Source organism: Cyprinus carpio, chromosome A23 (assembly GCF_018340385.1).
Source record: "Cyprinus carpio isolate SPL01 chromosome A23, ASM1834038v1, whole genome shotgun sequence".
NCBI classification, from domain to species: domain Eukaryota; kingdom Metazoa; phylum Chordata; class Actinopteri; order Cypriniformes; family Cyprinidae; genus Cyprinus; species Cyprinus carpio.
The window spans coordinates 23,936,158-23,956,123 of NC_056594.1; the positions used below are offsets into that span (position 1 = coordinate 23,936,158).

Below are 19,966 nucleotides of genomic sequence, written 5' to 3' on the forward strand. Positions count from 1 at the left end.
ACTGTGTCAGTTTGTGATGTGTTATTGAGCAGGTCTATTAAAATGAGGCTTTATTCCTCTTCATTTAGTAATACATTCTTGACATATAATTTCCAGAACAGAATTTTATATTCATATAAATCCAAACTTTTGCAGACTGCTTGTTTCTGAAACCTTAGAACATTAATATAGAGTATTGCTTTGATGGTATTAAACAGATAACATAAAACATTACAAGTCAAAGAAAGAATCAAAATAGAACTGATACTACATTTAGTGTTAAAAATATATAAAATGGTCTGACATCCTAAACTACCGCTGATAAAGTCCATCCAGTTATCCAGGTGAATGAAATGCATTCAGTGCATTGTACTGAATCCCTGAGAAAGAGACTGTGGTCTTGGTCTTTTCTGCACAGAAACATCTGAATCCAGTTCAGATCACGGTAGTAGGAAGAATGAAAGGACTTCATGCATCTCAAGATTCAAAAATCTTGTTAAATGAGAAGAGAAATCATCTTGTAGGATCTGATTTTCAACAAGGCATTGATTCATGAGTAAGACTTCAGTGAGGTTACAAGGTCCTAAAATAGTATTCTGACTTCATAAAGAACAGGTCATTCAGGATTGGTCTGAAGGGGTCTTCTGTCTGATGATAAGATGACTCTCTGCTCATCTATCCGTTTGGCCTGGGAGCGAAGGATGAGGCTAAAGAAGTCTTCATCTGGGACTGTAGGGCCTCTGGTGGGAGGAGGTGGAGGAGCACATCTCTGATCATCCAGTCTGGATCCCTATACAAGCCAAAAACAGCTATTGAACATACACTTTCAAAAAGAGAGCCTAATAATAAACAACATTAACCTGGCACTTAATCAGCATGTCGAAGAAGTCTTCATCTGGTTCTTTGTTATCGGCTGAGGCTATGAGTTTGCTGAGAACATCCTGGCTGTGGCGCTGGTCCAGCCGGAGACCCGGGAGACTGTCCACACTGGCCCGCTGCTCTTCCAGCCGACGGCTCTGTGAGTTGGCCAGCAGGTCTAGGAGATGGCCAGGCTGTGCCGAGGCCTCCGCTCCGGATGCGGAAATAGCTGAACAAGGTTCAAAACAGCACAGTTTGATTCATTTAAACACTGTTCAAAAGTTTGGGGTAGGTAATATTTTTTTTTAACAGAAATAAATACTTTTATTCAGCAAAGAAACTGGTCAAATGGTCAAAAGCCAATAACAGTGACAATAAAGTAATATATCCAAAAATTCCATTTCAAATAATGTTCTTTTCTAACTATTCACCAAAGAATACTGAAAAGGATGTATCACCATTTCCACAAAAATATTAAGCAGCACAACTGTTTTCAATATTGATAATAATAAGAAAAGTTTCTTTAGCAGCAAATCGGCATATTAGAATGATTTCTGAAGGACCATGTGACACTGTATTGATGCTGAAAATTCAGCTTTGCATCACAGGAATAAATTACACTTTTAAATATACTCAAATAGAAAGCAGTTATTTTAAATTGTAATAATATTTTACAATATTACTGTTTTTACTGTACTTTTGATCAATTAAATGCAGCCTTGATGAGTATAAGAAACATTTAAAAAAAAAAAAAATCTTACCAACCCCAGACCTAATTTTGTTAAAACAAATGAAAAAATAAATAATAATAAAACTGCTCTTTGTTAATAATTGGAATCTTTTCTGGGAGCGTCCTAGGCTTTTTCGTGCTGATGGCCTGCACCCCAGCAGAGTCGGAGCGGAACTCCTCTCAGACAACATCTCCAGGACTCTACACTCCATATGACTAGTAAGCCAATTCTCAAATAACTGCTATGATGGCTTTTGTTCTACATGCTTAAATGATAGAAGTACTTGCACTGTCCAATCTATTAAGACTGTGTCTGTTCCCCGAATAGTGAGGTCAAAATATAAATTTAATGTAGGATCTAGAAAAAATCTTATTGTGATTAAACCAGGAAAACGTAAAATAAATGAACAAAAACAATTTCTAAAGTTTGGGCTCATAAACATTAGATCACTCACACCCAAAGCAGTTATTGCAAATGAAATGATCACAGATTATAGTTATGATGTACTCTGCTTGACTGAAACCTGGCTAAAACCAAATGATTATATTGGTCTAAATGAGTCTACTCCACCAAACTTCTGTTATAAGCATGAGCCCCGTCAGACTGGTCGTGGGGGAGGTGTTGCAACAATATATAGTGACATTCTCAATGTTACCCAGAAAACAGGATACAGGTTTAAATCATTCGAAATACTTCTGCTTAATGTTACACTGTCAGATATGCAAAAGAAATCTATTGTATCTCTTGCTCTGGCTACTGTGTATAGACCAACAGGGCCGTGTACAGAATTCCTAAAAGAATTTGGAGATTTCCTCTCAGACCTATTGGTTACCGCTGATAAAGCGCAAATTTTCGGAGATTTTAACATTCACATTGATAATACAAATTATGCATTAGGACTTGCGTTTACTGACTTAAACTGTTTTGGAGTAAAGCAAAATGTCACTGGGCCCACTCATCGTTTTAATCATATGCTAGATTTAATTATATAGCATGGAATCAATCTTACTGATATAGATATCGTACCTCAAAGAGATGATGTTACTGATCATTTCCTTGTATCATGCATTCTGCGTATTACTGATATTAACTATATGGCTTCGCGTTATCGTCCGGGCAGAACTACTGTTCCAGACACCAAAGACAGATTCACAAATAACCTGCCTGATTTATCTCAACTGCTCTGTGTACCCATAAATACACATGAACTATACGAAATGACTGGCAACATGGGCACTATCTTCTCTAATACATTAGAAGCTGTTGCCCCCATCAAATTGAAAAAGGTTAGAGAAAAACGTACTGTGCCATGGTATAGCAGTAATACTCACTCGCTCAAGAAAGAAACTCATAGTCTTTAGCGCAAATGGAGAAAAACTAACTTGGAAGTTTTTAGAATTGCGTGGAAAAACAGTATGTCCAGCTATAGACAGGCTCTAAAAACTGCCAGGGCCGAGAATATCCACAAACTCATAGAAAATAACCAAAACAATCCAAGGTTTTTATTTAGGACAGTGGCTAGATTAACAAATAACCAGATGCCACCCGATCTAAATATTCCCTCACAGTTAAATAGTAATGACTACGTCCCAAAACCATTCAAGCTGGCGGTTATTAAGCCTCTTATTAAGAAACCACAACTAGATCCTTGTGAACTGGCAAATTACAGACCCATTTCAAATCTTCCATTTATGTCTAAAATTTTAGAAAAAGTTGTATCTGCTCAATTGTGCTCCTTCCTGCAAAAAATGATCTCTGTGAAGAATTTCAGGTTTCAGGCCCCATCATAGCACAGAAACTGCACTTGTTAAAATGACAAATGACTTGCTTCTTGCGTCAGACCAAGGCTGCATCTCATTGCTAGTTTTACTTGATCTTAGTGCTGCGTTCGACACCATAGATCATGACATACTCATAGATTGATTACAAAACTATACAGGTATCCAAGGGCAGGCTTTAAGATGGTTTAGATCCTACCTGTCAGATCGCTACCACTTTGTTTATCTAAATGGGGAGTCATCTGATTTATCACCAGTAAAATATGGAGTGCCACAAGGATCTGTCCTAGGTCCTCTGCTATTTTCAATATACATGTTGCCCCTTGGTAATATCATTTGAAAATACGGGATTAGTTCACACTTATACTCATAAAAAACAACCAAATATATAAACCAAACAAAACAAAATAAATAAATAAACTAACCAAACAAACAGAGTGTGTTAAAAATGTAAAAGATTGGATGACCAATAATTTTCCCCTTTTCAATTCAGATAAGAAAGAGATATTACTTATTGGACCAAAAAACATTACACGGAATTTCGTAGATTACAATTTGCAACTAGACGGATGTACTGTTACTTCCTCTACAGTCAAAAATCTGGGTGTTATATTAGACAGCAACTTGTCTTTTGAAAATCATATTTCCCATGTTACAAAAACAGCATTCTTCCATCTAAGAAACACTGCCAAGCTACGAAACATGCTATCTGTTTCTGATGCAGAAAAGCTAGTTCATGCATTCATGACCTCTAGACTGGACTGTTGTAATGCACTGCTAGGTGGTTGTCCTGCATCTTCAATAAACAAGCAGGTAGTCCAGAATGCAGTGGCTAGAGTCCTTACCAGGTCAAGAAAATATGATCATATTACCTCAATTTTACAGTCTCTGCACTGGCTACCCATTAAGTTCTGTATCAGTTACAAAGTATTATTACTTACTTATAAGGCCCTTAATTCTTTAGCTCCTGCATACCTAACTAGTCTTCTACCAGACTCAAGGTCACAAAACGCTGGACTCTTGCTAGTAACTAGGATAGCAAAGTCCACTAAAGGAGGTAGAGCTTTTTTTTCGCATTTGGCTCCCAAACTCTGGAATAGCCTTCCTGATAATGTCCAGGGTTCAGACACACTTTCTCTGTTTAAATCTAGATTAAAAACACATCTCTTCGGCCAAGCATTCAAATAATGCATCTCATAATTTTGGACTGCAGTTATATCTGATCAAATGCACATTATCATTCTTTAGCTTGGGTTAAACTAATTAATTTTACTTGGCTGGAACAGCAGCTACGCTAATTATGTCTCTATTTGTTTCTCTGTTTTGGTAACTAGGATTTACACAAGCTCCAGTCTGGATCCAGAACACCTGAGAAGAGATGATGCAAACCCCTCAGAGGACCTCAGATGATGCTAACCCTGAGACAACATACAGAACTACCACATTTTGCTATAAGTTTGATTGCATAATTGCTGTTAATAGTGTAAATCGTCTGTTAGTTTATGTCTTTTATTGATTTTTCTGAACATTTCTGCCGTATGCACATAAACTGACAGTCACCACTGATAAGCTACTCCTAAATATTGTAGAAACTAAATTTTCTGTAAAGTTGCTTTGCAATGATTTGTATCGTAAAAGTGCTATACAAATAAACTTGAATTGAATTGAATTGAATAAAATAAAATCACACGCACGAACGTCTGGTGCACTATCATTGTAGGGACTTCCCATAGGCATAATTGTTTTTATACTGTACAAACTGTATTTTCTATTGTCTTACACCAACCCTGCACCTAATTCTACTCCTCATAGTAAACTTTCTGCATTTTTACAATCTCAAAAAATCTCATTCTGTATGATTTATAAACTTTTGTACCTATGGGGACCTCAATTTAGGTCCCCACGGTGACACAAGTCCCCATGAGTTGGAGTGTATTCAGGTTTAAGTCCCCACCAGTGTAGAAAAACTTGTTCACACACAAACACGTGCGTGATATTTTATATGTTTGCTTGTGTACATGTTTTTCTACACTGTGTCTATTTGAAACATCAAGTATCTTATAATTGGCTGTGGTTTTGTCATGCGACACAATACTCTAGTGTTCAGTGTTTACAAATTGTCACTGTATGCACTTTTATACACTGGCATAATTATTACAAACTAAAGGTGCCTTCACACTGTCACTATCTGTTAGTTGCTAGTGGGTGTTTCTTATTTGCATAAAGTTAATTTCTGCTCACATTGTTTCACTTCTGTACATACAAATCACCTGCTCCTACCTTCCTGCTTTGAATCACTGTCAGTGTGAATGCACCTTCAATGATTTTGCACCTTCATATACAAGTATAGACATCTCACATTTCTTCAGGGCTACAGGTGGGGTTTCACAGGGAACGGAAGGGGCGGGAACACGGCTTAGGCCGTCCTGTAATGAGCACCTCTGGTCATCCATGCGGTTTCCTTGAAAACGGCTCAGAAGATCAAAAAAGCTGTCGTCACCCAGAGTGTCTGGGGTGTACTGTGGGAAAAGCCATTCATGGAAATTACAATATTACTAAATATTTTATAATATTTAAACATTTAGAAAAGATTAGTATTTGACCTGTTTGTCCAGACAGGCTGAAGGTGGGCTGCTGCGATTCTCAGCTGGTGGACTGGAGTTTGATCCATTCATCCTGTGTTTTTTGCTCCTGAAGCGATTGATGAAGAAAAGTTTAGAAGATGTCTTGGCTATGGATGATTTGGTTGGCGATTTGGCTTGCTGAGGGGTTGTAGTCTCCTCACAGGTCTGGCCCTGGACAAATTAAGCATTGAACACTTTTGTTATGCAAATGATTTAATATGCAACATTATGAAGACCTAGTCTCTAGTCCTGACAGAGAAAAGTAAAATTATCCAAGATCTTTGGAGTCGGCATTTAGCACACTAATAAAAGCACCACGGCAAATGTGTTGTCTCACCGTATTTTTGTCAGAGCTGAGTTTCATGAGCTCCATGTTCTCCATGCTGAGTCTCCGGCTTCCTCTGGATTTTCCATCTACAAAAACAGAAAGAATCAGGTACTGTGACTCTCATTCTGTAGTTCAGTTGTGCTAAGAGCAGTTATTGCCTATACCCTGATATCAGTGTCGTTTACTAGTATTTGTTGCTGCCAAGCATATTAATCATCCACAAACTAATTGTGTACATTTTAAATGTTTATATTTGTTTATATGGAAACACCAGAGACACAGCCCATCTCACCATACACATTATCCCTCTCTCCAGCATCTCCACTTCTATGCTTCTCACAGAAAACGGAGGAACTGGTGTATGCTGGGACCAAACTCTCCCACTCTTTTGCTGCAAGCCCCCAGATATCAACAAAAAAACGGTGGGCCCTCAACCACCAAAGCCTATGGGCCCTGCTCCTGTGAGAGCTCTCCGACCGCTGCCACAACACCAGTGCCCAAATCCTCCATTTGCTGTAGGTGAACCAAAAACAACTGATAGCAGCTCTCAGTGATATGTGTCAGGTCCCCGCTATAATAGCAGCAACATTCACAAATGTTTACAGAACAAGTGGGAACTCAGTGTGCCTTGGGTTTTCTCTATTTCTGTTTTATCACGTGATAGAAAGTCTAAGGCCTTCTCAAGTTGAAGGGCTAACTCATCTAATCTGCGGCCTATTATGCATTACACTAAGATTGCTGTAAAGACACAAAGCACTGCCATCAAGTTAGCATTTTTAAACATTCGCTCACTAAAAAATAAATAATTTCTAATCAATGACTTAATAACCACAAACAATCTGGATTTTATGTTTCTAAACGAAACATGGCTAGAAGACAGCTGCAGTGCAACAGTCCTCAATGAAGCAGCCCCTCCTAACTTTACTTTCATGAGTGTCTGCAGGACTGTTAGGAGAGGTGGAGGTGTAGCTGCTCTGTTTAAAGATGTCTACCAATGCAAGCTAGTGTCATTTGTTCAGTACTTGTCTTTTGAATATCTAGGGATTGTGCTGAAAGGTGCTCCATGCATTCTGTTTATCATTATTTACAGGCCTCCAAAATACTCTCTAGCCTCTGTTGAAGAGTTCACAGAAATATTATCAATGATTTCCTCAGAGTTTGACTGTTTTGCTATTGCAGGGGATTTTAATATTCCCATAGATAATGCAGAAAACAAAACTACAAAAGAAATGATAAGGGTTTTAAACACTTTTGACCTGATTCAACATGTGCATGAACCCACACACAAAGGTGGACACACTCTAGATTTAATCATCAGTAGGGGTCTAAACATTTCATCCATTGTTATTAAGGATGTAGCACTATCTGATCACTTCTGTATTTTCTTTTATTTATTGATCTCTGCTACCACTGAATCTAGGTCTGTCTCTGTCAGAAAGAGATGCATTAACGAGAACACTAGTGTGCTATTTATGGAGGCAATATCTTTAACACCAAGCATTTCTGCAGACTCTGTTGATCTTCTCCTTGATTCCTTTAACTCATAAGTTAAGAGTGTTTTGATGATATTGCTCCTGTAATAATCAGTAAGAAGATTAGCAGATAGAAATCAGTTTGGAGAAAATCAACAGCAGTTCAGACTATGAAAAGACAATGCAGAAAATCTGCGGGGATGTGGCGGAAGACGAAACTTGAAATTCACTATAGCATCTATAAAGACAGCCTTCATGCTTTTAATGTGAAAATAGCCACAGCTAGACACAGTTTCTTCTCAAATCTTATAAACAGTAACTTAAACAACAATCATACTCTTTTTGCTACTGTTGAGAGACTGACAAACCCCCCAAGTCAGATTCCCAGTGAAATGCTCTCAGACAGCAAATGCAATGAGTTTGCTTCCTTCTTTTCTTAGAAGATCATTAATATCAGGAAGGCGATTAGCACATCCTCAAGTAATGCAGAGGTCAGACAGATTCTGCCGAAATATCAAAAAGATACTATGTCTATTTTTGAAGCAACTGATAGCAAAATTTTGGAAGACATATTGCAGCATCTAAAATCGTCAACCTGCTATCTTGACACACTTCCCACATCTTTTTTTTCAAAAGCGTGCTTAACTGTTTAGAAGCAGATCTCTTAGAAGTGGTGAACACCTCACTTCTTTCTGGGACATTTCCAGACTCCCTGAAAACTGCCGTTGTTAAGCCCCTCCTGAAAAAGAGCAATCCTGATAACACCATTTTGAGCAATTATAGACCAATATCAAATCTTCCTTTTATAGGCAAAATTATAGAAAAGGTAGTTTTTAATCAGCCGAACAAATACTTAAACTCAAATGGATACCTGGACAATTTTCAATCTGGTTTCCGAACACATCACAGCACAGAGACAGCGCTCATTAAGATAATAAATGATATTCGCTTAAATTCTGACTCTGGCAAAACATCAGTACTGGTATTGCTAAATCTCAGTGCAGCGTTTGACACTGTCATAACATACTAATAGAGAGACTGGAAAACTGGGTCGGGCTTTCTGGGATGGTACTCAAATGGTTCATTATGTGAGGTTATTATGTGAGACTAGGAGAGCATAAGTCTAAGTGGACGTCCATGACATGCGGAGTCCCACAAGGCTCAATTCTTGCACCGCTCTTGTTTAGCCTGTATATGCTCCCACTAAGTCAAATAATGAGAAAGAACCAAATTGCTTATCATAGCTATGCTGATGATACACAGATTTACCTAGCCTTATCGCCAAATGACTACAGCCCCACTGACTCCCTCTGCCAATGCATTGATGAAATTAAAAAAAGACTGAAGTCATTGCATTTGGAAACAAAGATGAAGTTCTCAAGGTGAATGCATACCTTAACTCTAGGGTCAAACAACTAAAAATCAAGTCAGAAATCTTGGTGTGATTCTGGAGACAGACCTTAGTTTCAGTAGTCATGTCAAAGCAGTAACTAAATCAGCATACTATCATCTAAAAAACATTGCAAGAATTAGATGTTTTGTTTCCAGTCAAGACTTGGAGAAACTTGTTCATGCCTTTATCACCAGCAGGGTGGACTATTGTAATGGTCTCCTCACTGGCCTTCCCAAAAAGACCGTTAGACAGCTGCAGCTCATCCAGAACACTGCTGCCAGAATTCTGGCTAGAACCAGAAAATCTGAGCATATCACACCAGTCCTCAGGTCCTTACACTGGCTTCCAGTTACATTTAGGACTGATTTTGAAGTACTTTTACTTGTTTATAAATCACTCAATGACCTAGGACCGAAATACATTGCAGATATGCTCATTGAACATAAACCTAACAGACCACTCAGATCATTAGGATCGAGTCAGTTAGAAATACCAAGGGTTCACACAAAACAAGGGGAGTCCGCCTTTAGTTTTTATGCCGCCCACAGTTGGAATCAGCTTCCAGAAGAGATCAGACGTGCTAAAACATTAGCCACTTTTAAATCTAGACTCAAAACTCATCTGTTAAGTTGTGAATTTATTGAATGAGCACTGTGCGATGTCCGAACTGATTGCACTGTATTTTATGTATTCACTGTATTCTATGTAAAATCATTTTCTATTTTTAACTGTTTTAAATTCATTTTAAAACAATGTTTCAATAATTTTCAAAGTTTTTTCAATTTCTTTTTTAACTTTGTTATTATTTTCTTTCATGATTATTTTACTTTCTTTTATGTAAAGCACTTTGAATTACCATTGTGTGTGAAATGTGCTTTATAAATAAACTTGCCTTGCCTATATGATTCAGCACAAGGAGGATATTTAAGCCATATAATTGAAGTTTAAACAAAATGTACAGCTTTCATCCAGTAGGTGGCACTATCACCAAACTCCTAACACCAAACCTATGGTACTCTCAAACTAAACTATAATATGCCAAAATACAGGAGAGCTCCATGACTAATATAACAACATTTTAAAACTTATATATCAATTTTTTACACATTATAAAATAATTAATTATTTATTTTTTAATAATAAATAAAATAAATTTTTCACCATAAGTTTTTTTTTTTTTTTTTTTTTAAATCAGATTTTTACAATTATTTGATCATAAGACATTTTAACACTCTGACTGCAAATGTTGGAAAATAATTTTTGCATCAATGTTTTTTTTTCATCAAAGTTATTGGAAGATTTATAAAACTTTGCACCTTTAAGGATTCTTGTTCAATTCAAATTTACATTCAACAGCATCTACCATTTGTGGTTTTAAAGTTTGAGGAAAGTTGTGTGTGCTGTTACCAGGCAGACTGCTGTCACCGGGCGGACTCTCGATGAAGGCAGAGCTGCTCATGTTTGAATTGTTCTGCTTCAGACCCAAAACTAACTGCAGATCAGATAGATTCATTCGAGCCGTCAGCTCCCCACTACGGTCTCCAATCTGAGCAGCGCACACACACGAAGGAAAAAACATTAGAAAACACGCACGCGAGGCCTGTTTAAGTCATATTTCACCTCATAATTAAAAAAACAAAAACAAAAAGGAAATAAGATTTTTTTTATTATCACATTATTCTTATGACAATTAAGTAGAAAAAAAATTATCTTCCTCTTTCTTGCATTTCACCTTTGTTTCCTAATCTAATCTAGTGTTCCAATAAAGGTGACTTTGTATCCTTCATGTTCCTCTATTGTAACTAGCTTTAAAAACATCTGCTAATGCTGAATGTAAATGTAAACACATTTTCCCCAATTCTCAATACTGAAATGGAGAGAAAAAAAACTAAACTTAAAAAAAAAAAAAAAAAACAGTCTTTAATGCCACATAAGCAGAAAAGGGATGCAGAATAATGGGAACTTGATTTTTAGCACTGAGAATTTGTGGTGAAAAAGATCTTAATTGACATAAAAATAATGTCATGATCAGAGTTACTACTGTTAACTAAAAGCCTAAAAAAAAGACATTTTTGTTACTAAATAAATAAAATAAACATTAACTGAAATAAAATATTTTAAAAAAGTATTCTTTTCTTAACTACTCGTTTTCTTTTAGTTTTAAGTTAAATTACTAGAATTGCTAAAAATAAAAAATAAAACATAATGAAAAAACTATATATACATACAGTTGTGGGCAAAAATATATTGACCACAAAATATCGACCACAACTGTATATGTAAATAATAATAATAATAATAATAATAATAATAATAATAATAAAATTTTAAATGACTAAAACTTTAACTAAAATTAAAATAAAAACAGAAAATATAAAAAATAGAATTTCAATTAAAATATTAACAAAAACTATAAAAGTACAGTAAAGATACTAGAATATCACTTGTTATAATACAAAATGTTAATAATCACAAAATACTGTAAGCTTCATTTTCTTCATGTAAAGCATAATTTCTTATTAATTTTTAATTCTTGCCATGATTTTTTTTTTTTTTTTTTTTTTTGAGATTTTTCTTTTCCTTGAGATTCACCCGTGGGCTTTACTGTGCAGACAGGAAGTGTGTTGGTGTTATCTCAGTGTGTGCACACACACACACACACACACACACACACACACACACACACCTCTTTGGAGATCTCCAGATGCTTTTCAGCAAAGCTCATGGCCTGCTCGTGGTTTCCCAGTGCGGTGTAGGCGTTCCCTAAACTCCAGCATGCCCTCCCTTCTCCAATCTTCACACACAAAGACAGAAACTGCGTTAGACGGCAGGAAGAGCAGCAGCCCAAACAGGAAGTGTCAGTGACAATGTACCTGTCCTTGAGGTCCTGAGCTATGATAAGATGTTTGAGGTGAGAGTCTATGGCTCTCTCATAGTCCTGCAGTAGCGTGTAGGTGTTGCCCAGACTGTAGCAGGCCTGAGCCTCCACGGCCCTGTCCTTCAGCTGCCGCGCCAACTGCAGTGTCCGCCTGCAGGAAAAATACACTAAAATAACCTAATCTCATGACTCCAGCTCATCTAACAGCAAAGTACAGAAGTACATGTTTTTTGGACACGTATCATGGTAAAACCCTTATTTTTAGACATGAAATGTAAATAGAAAAGTTAATAGACGGATGGTTTCCCAAGGGAAAAAAATTACAATAAACATGGCTTATAATGGTTATGTTATAATGTCTATATCAATGGAAATTAAATAAATAGGAAAGTGGAAAGTAAATTAATTATAATTTGTAAATTAGTTATGATAAAACAACCAAAAATGAAAAAAAAAGAAATCATTACAGTATTTGCTTTTTTCTCTCTGTTTTGGAAGGACAAAAAGGACTAAACATTGCTTATAAGGGCTATAATATAATGTCTATAATAATATAAATTAAATAGGAAAGTGGAAAGTTAATTAATTAAAATGTGTAAATTAATTCAAATAAAATAATTCATTAAAGAAATATCACTATTGTTGCTTTGTTCATTTTCCTTGCTTTGGATATGAAGTTAAACTTAGAATAAAATATTTATCAAAAATAAATAAAATAAAAATATTCAATTGCTGTTGTTACTTTGTTTGTATTCCTTGCTTTGTATATTATGTTAAAAACTTGGAATAAAATATATATAAAAAATAAAAAAAAACATAAAATGACAAAAAAATAAAATAAAAATCAAACTGACTTGTAATGTTCAGCTGCAGCTTCAAACAATCAAAATAAAATGTAATCACCAACAATGCAACAATATCCCCTCCCCGCACCTCAGCCCCCAAACCAAACCCCAACAAAAAAACGATACAAAAAAAAAAACGGGGAAAAAAAAGAAAAAAACATATAATAATAATAATAAATAAATAAATAAATAAATTAATCGCACAATAAACATACATACATACATACATACATACATATATATATAAGTACTGTCAATCGATTAAAAAAAAGTTAATTAATCGCACATTTTTTTCTAAATGGGTAAAAATGACAGATATTTTCGTCAGTTACGGAATTACAGAATTATAACATTTATTTGAATATATCGATCGCTTGTTCGAGAAAAAAGATGACAGTTGTGTGTGTGTGAATTACCTGGCTGCATCTGTGTGTCTCTCTTTACAAACAATGAAGTTGTGAGTTTAGTTACATAAACAGAGAATTTACCTCTTCCTTGCTGAGGAATATAATGAAGTGATCCAGTATCTAAGCGGTTTTATTGATAAAAGTAGCAAGGCAGCGTTGACAAGAAGTTTATATTGGCCTACTCCTGAACGTTTCTGTGTGCGCAGCGGGATCTCCGATCTCTCTCTCTCTCTCTTTGTGCAAGTGGTCTGTGTGTGTGTGCGTTTTTGAGTGTCAGTTAAAGCAGCATTAATATAGAACGGTAATTAAACTGACTTGGAACTAGCTGTGCATTAAATGGTTTTAATACATATCTGCCAGCCAATCAGAATCAAGAATTGAAAAAGACCATGGAATAAATGAAAGTAAAATTAATTTAATTAAGGTGGACTAGACTAGACTGTAATACAAATAGTTTGCCAGGTGCATAAAACATTTATGACCGGTTTTCATGAAAGTGTTGGTCCGTTCGTCTGCTTGACAATCCCATTTTGCACTGCAGCAATAAAACTGAAGTGAGATAAACAAACTGAGAAATGTTTCTTTTTAGTTAAAACAGATGTTGCCAAAGTTTTTGTTTGGGAAAATAATTTGAAGGTGGAAAAGGGCCATAAACTGCAATATATTTAAAATCGCAGAATATTGTATTGTGACACAAGTATCATGATAATGTCGTACCATGGGGCCTCTGGTGATTCCCATCCCTAATAGAAACCACAGGTTGGTACATTTAAGAAACTCTCTGTATGAAATACCTGTTCATGAGCCAGAACAGCATCCTGGAAGTTTCCGAGCAAATAGTGTGAGTTGCCAAGGTTACCGTAGGTCCTGCCCTGTGCCGCTCTGTCCCCCAACTCTTTCACAATGGCCAGATTCGCCTTCAAACCGAGAGGTGCAGTATAAGATACAGAAGAGGGGATAAAGCAATAGAAGCTGTAGCATGCCTTTGGAAAACTTTACTGCAATCTCTGCTATGTTCTTTCAGAAATGAAATTTTTTGTCTTTTGGCACGTGTGTCGTCTACACACTGGTTTGGGTGTTCAAAAGAATGAAAACAAATGCTGGCTCGCTCACTCGTAGTACTCGGTTGCTTTCTTTAGAGCGATGTGTGCCTCCTCGGGAAAGTCTCCAGGGTCCACACCGCTCCAACATATGTTCTTCCCCTTGGCGTGGTACACATTCCCATAATTATAGAGCGCTCTGGCCTGCCCCACCTAACAAAACCACACACAGACACGCACACACAGTCAGTCCACAAGCACCGCTCATTACACACCTAAAATGGATCGAAGGCTTGCATTTAAACATAAATATGTTTATGGTCTGTTAAAATAGATCAAGGGGTGTCTCGGGATAACAGGACTTCCAAAAACATCCGAGGCAAACACAGTTTAAAGGAATAACGTGGGAGATATAAAAAATTAGACCATAATAATCTTAAATGAAATCAAAAATTTTGGTTGATAATGACAGCAAAAAGAAAATTATATTTGAACAGTTATTTTTATTTGTATTTTTTCAATAACATATTATTTTATTTATTTACATTTCATTTATTTATTATTTACATTACCAGTCAATATTACCAGTCAATAAATACACTGAAAATTTTAGCTTTTTATTACATCTGTTTGGCTTCTTTTTTCAAGCAATGAGGCTTATTTCTTTTTAGCTGAACATTTTGTGTCACAATATTCTTAAACATTTTAGCTGGTAATTTATACAAATATATTAAACAAAATTATCATATACCTATATTATATATATACATATATCAAACAAAAATTAAAAATGAATAAAAAGGACATATTACTTACAATCCTGTTACTATTTATTTGACTGAACAGTCAGTTTTATTTGATAAATTAATAAATCATTGTTTAATTTTATTTATTTAAAAAGTCTTTAATTTAAAAAACATATTTTTATTTTATCAAAAATACTGTGAATACATACCATTTTATTATTTATATAAACAGTTTATAATAACAGTTCATCATATCACAGTTTATAAATAAATGAATATATAAATAGTATTGCTTACATTAATAAATAAATAAAATCAGTCAATAAATGTATTTAAAGTGCTTTTTATTATATCTCCTCATCATATATATTTTTTTCCGAGCAATGAGTCTTGTTTCTTTTTACTTGAACTTTTTCTTTGGTTCTGCAATCATATTGTTACCAAGAGCTGTAAAGCTCCAAAAAAGGACAAAAAGTGCCATAAAAATAGTCAATACCATTCAATATGTGAGGTTTCCAGTCTGACGATGCCATATAATAGCTGTCAGATCTTATTCACACTTACACGTCACACATGTGTAGAATGTGCCTTGACACGCCAGGTTTGACATCAATAAAGAATTCCATTGGTTAGTGAGAATCATACTGTAGATTCTTTAAAATATCTTATTTTGCATTACAAATGATAAATGATGACCGAAACTTCATTTTGGGCTTCGGCTATTGCATTAAAAAGCCCCTTGGTTGTGTTAAAAACCTCACCTTATCATGGAGCATCCTGGAAATGTCCAAGTGTCTTTGGCAACAAACTGCTGCTTCATCATAGCGACCCAAAACCTTCAATGTGTTTCCAAGGTTACCACTGGCTTTAGCTTCTCCCAGCTGATCTCTGATAGTTCTGAAAGAGTCAGAATAGCAAAACATGTTATTTTAGATAAGGACATTATCCTACTAGCTTTGAAACAGTGGCATAAGCTTCCAGATTTAGACCTGGTGAGCGTGAGGTCATGCCGATGGTATTCCAGCGCCTTGTTGTAGTCGTGCAGGTGGAAGTAGGCATTGCCCAGCTGACTATAGATAGCACTCAAAATCTGCAGGTCTTCAGTGCCCACCTGGATGGCTGATTCTAAAAAGGAGACACCAGCACGGTAATCTCCCACTTTACACAAACGCTCACCTTCCAGAGCCAGTTCCAGACACGAGGCCTCCATCCTGCACAGGATAGTAGAGAAGTGAGCAAAGAGCGAGATTAGGATAAGATCATTAGGTTGTTTATGAGGTTAGAAACCAAAAAAAAAAAAAAAAGTATTCTGGTTAAAACTAAAAAAAAAAAAAAATAATAATAATAATATATAAATAATTTAATAAATAATTAAATAATATTAATCATAAATAAATAAATAAAAATACATATATAAAATAATAAATGAATTAAAATATAAATAAAAATAACAAGTAATAAATAAATAATAAATAAGATTAATTATAAGTAAATAATAATAACAATAACAATTATTTTAAAAAAGGAATAAAATAATTAATAAGAAACAAACAATCACACACACATATTTTTTTTTTTCAACCAAATGTCTGTTTAATAGGGCTGTAACTACAATGAGCATAAAGATTCAACAAAAGAAGTGGGGACTGAAATAATAAAATATTTCAGTTTGATATACACTTTAATAAGACTATTAAAAGAAAACAGCAGCTAAAGGTTATTAAACCTAATAAGCAGTTTAGTATTCTGTTCAAGCATATTCTAACATCATTCAGACACTGTACTTTAATATTTACACACAGAGGGCTTTTTAAAGGGATAGTTCACCCCAAATTAAATTTCTGTCATTAATTACTCACCCTCATGTCGTTCCAAACCCGTAAGACCTTCATTCATTTTTGGAACACAAATGAAGATATGTTTGATGAAATTCGTGAGCTTTCTGATGCTGCAGACGTAGAAGCCGGCATTCTGAAGTAGAACACACATGCGCTGCCTCTTCTTTACAAGTAGAGGAATGCACACACACAGTGGAGATTGAAGAAATTGATGAATAAAGTTGTTCTTTATGTTTTATTTGGACACAAAAAGTATTCTCGTAGCTTCATAACATTACGGTTGAACCACTGATGTCACATGGACTATTTTAACAATGTCCTTACTACCTTTCTGGGCCTTGACCGTGGTCGTTCCCTTGCTGTCTATGCAGGGTCAGAAAGCTCTCGGATTTCATCAAAAATATCTTCATTTGTGTTTCGAAGATGAACAAAGGTTTTATGGGTTTGGAATGACATGAGGGTGAGTAATTAATGACAGAATAATCATTATTTGATTGAACCATCCCTTTAAGAGGCATTATAGATGACGAAAAATTTGGGTCCAGGTCATCTTAGCAGCTTTCATTTTAAGTCTATTTAGAGTAAATGCATCTCCAAAGGGACATTAAGTTAAAATGTTTGTGGCAAACAACATCATTCCATATGGTGGCAAAATTTAGAAAGAATTATTACAACACCAATATCATTAGGTCTTTGTCTACACAAGTTCTTGAACACATCTCGTCGGCTGACATGCAATAAACATGATGACTTCCTTACAAAGAGTTCAAATTGTGTAATAGAATGACTAAGAATCTAAGCTGAAAATGCTTCCATGAACCAGCAACCAGAATGCTGACTTGAATGCTTGGAAACGGTCTAAACTATGACAAAATATATGCAAAATATAAACATATATATTGTATACTTCTGTTTGTTATTTCAGTGTATGCTTTCATGTCATAAGTCGCTAATTTTTGTCAGAAGAAAAAAGTTTTTTTTATATATATATATATATAACTGTTCTCTTTTCAGATATCTTTTAAAGCTGAATTTTCGGCATCATTACTCCAGTCTTCAGTGTCACATGATCCTTCAGAAATCATTCTGATATGCTGCTCAAGAAACACTTATTATTATTATTATCAATGACGAAAACAGTTATGCTGCTTAGCCTAATATTTTTGTGGAAACCGTGATACATAGGATTTATTTGAATCATATATTATTTTGTCACTTTTCATCAATTTGATGCATCCTTGCTGAGCAAAAATATTAATTTCTATCAAAAACAACGTAACTGACCCCAGACTTTTAAAAGGCTTTTCAAACCAACAAGCAATCACTTCCAACACCCTGGCACCACCTTAGCAACCACATAGCAATACCCTAGCAACCACATATGTCAACTGTGTGCAGGAAAACTCACAAACCAAAGCAAACCTCACCTTTTTTCCTTTTTCTTTTTTAAACATTCTGTGCACCGTCTAAACATCTCAATCTTCTGCATGACTTTCTCTCCTCTGATGTGATAGACACGTTTAATTCTCCACGGGGTGCAGCATGAGACCCACGGCTTCAACCCTCTCAGACACATCCTGTAACAGGTTGACCTCTTCCAAAAGACACTGAATTCCAGGATAACCCCCTCTGTAAGACCTTTCCCAACCCTCTACTCCACTGAGAAGCCTCTGTGCAACCAAACAGGGCTTTAGCTTGTAAAATGTTTTGTTGTTGACACGTGGTGACAGGTTATGCTGGGTCTTGCACACATAAACGGAGGGTCAGCGGTAAGCCTGCTGATAACAGATGCAACAGTGTGACATGCCAGTGTTATCTACGGACACCCGATGGCAAACGTCAATTCCAATTATGAGTGAGACGACACAAGGAGATTATCACGCATAAAGGAGGAACCAGAGTAACTCTAATGTGCTTTGAACAGCTCCTAAACCCGTTATTCTAGTTGGATGGGTCAACCTCGGTAAAAAAAAAAAAAAAATGCCATGCAGCTTCTGATTTTTTCCCACTTACTACACGCTTAAAAATAAAGGTTCTTTATAGGCATAGACGGTTCCATAATGAACCTTTAAGAACCTTTCCATTCAAAAGTTTCTTTATAGTGGAAAAGAGTTCTTTAGATTTTTTAAAAGTTCTTCACACTAAAAAAATGTATCTCTTTCATAAACTCGTCACTGAAAGGTTCTTTGGGGAACCAAAAATGGTTCTTCTATGGCATTGCTGTTGCCTTTTGGAACCTTTATTTTTAAGAGTGCTTAAATGACATCAATAGGTCCATGAAGAAACTTGAATTGTACAAAATGTTCTTTAGCTTTTTTAATTGTTCTTCAAACTAAGAAACAAAAAAATATTCTTTAAAGAACTGTTCACTGAACTGGTTTTGGGAAACCAAAAATGGTTCTTTCACGGCATCACCATGAAATCCCTTCTGGAACCTTTATTTTTGTGAGTGTAATTAGTTAGTTTTGCTTGCTAAGTCATTCATTACTATTACTTACTCATACTCTAGATTACGGATTAGAACAAACCCTTAACCCGAAGAATTAAGGATTGAGACTTAACTAGTCCTGCACCATTTCAGCAACAGACATGAATGATACCTCAAATCATTTGGCCTGTTGAAGATAGTTTATATATTAAAAAAAAAACCAAAAACATAAATAAAAAAGTACAAAAAATCATGAACCTAAAAAAAAAACAAAAAGGAACACAAAAAAAAAGCCAAAAAAACAATAAAACAAACAAAATAAAACAATCAAAGGCAATCACAAAATATTGCACAGGCAAGTGCACAATATTCTTCAGAATATATAAACATCTAGTCACTCCTGGCATTAATAAAGTTGGAGAGAATAAGAGAAAGTAGGAAGGCTATAAAGCCTTCGAGGAATAAAGAAATCCAACAAAAGTAGAGAAAAATAGTGAAAAAAGCTGATGATACACAGGGCAACTTTTGGGCAATGTTGCCGCCAACGGGCAACCAGAAGAGACACAGGGCCCACGACCGATCTAAAGTATCCAGATAGACATTTGTTATCCATTCTCAGTG

At 35.5% G+C, this 19,966-nt stretch overlaps 1 protein-coding gene across 1 annotated transcript; it reads right to left on the reverse strand.

Moving 5' to 3' along the window:
* Window positions 1-16: 16 nt before the first annotated feature.
* Window positions 17-18,780, reverse strand: LOC109057751 (G-protein-signaling modulator 2-like). The gene is given in 14 exon segments (XM_042713745.1): window positions 17-769; window positions 840-1,066; window positions 5,706-5,865; window positions 5,950-6,141; window positions 6,308-6,384; window positions 10,571-10,709; window positions 11,850-11,958; window positions 12,037-12,192; window positions 12,896-12,921; window positions 14,088-14,210; window positions 14,403-14,546; window positions 15,841-15,976; window positions 16,069-16,290; window positions 18,345-18,780. Coding segments are annotated over 14 exon segments (2,034 nt in total). The 5' UTR covers window positions 18,494-18,780; the 3' UTR covers window positions 17-595.
* Between the last annotated feature and the right edge of the window lie 1,186 nt (window positions 18,781-19,966).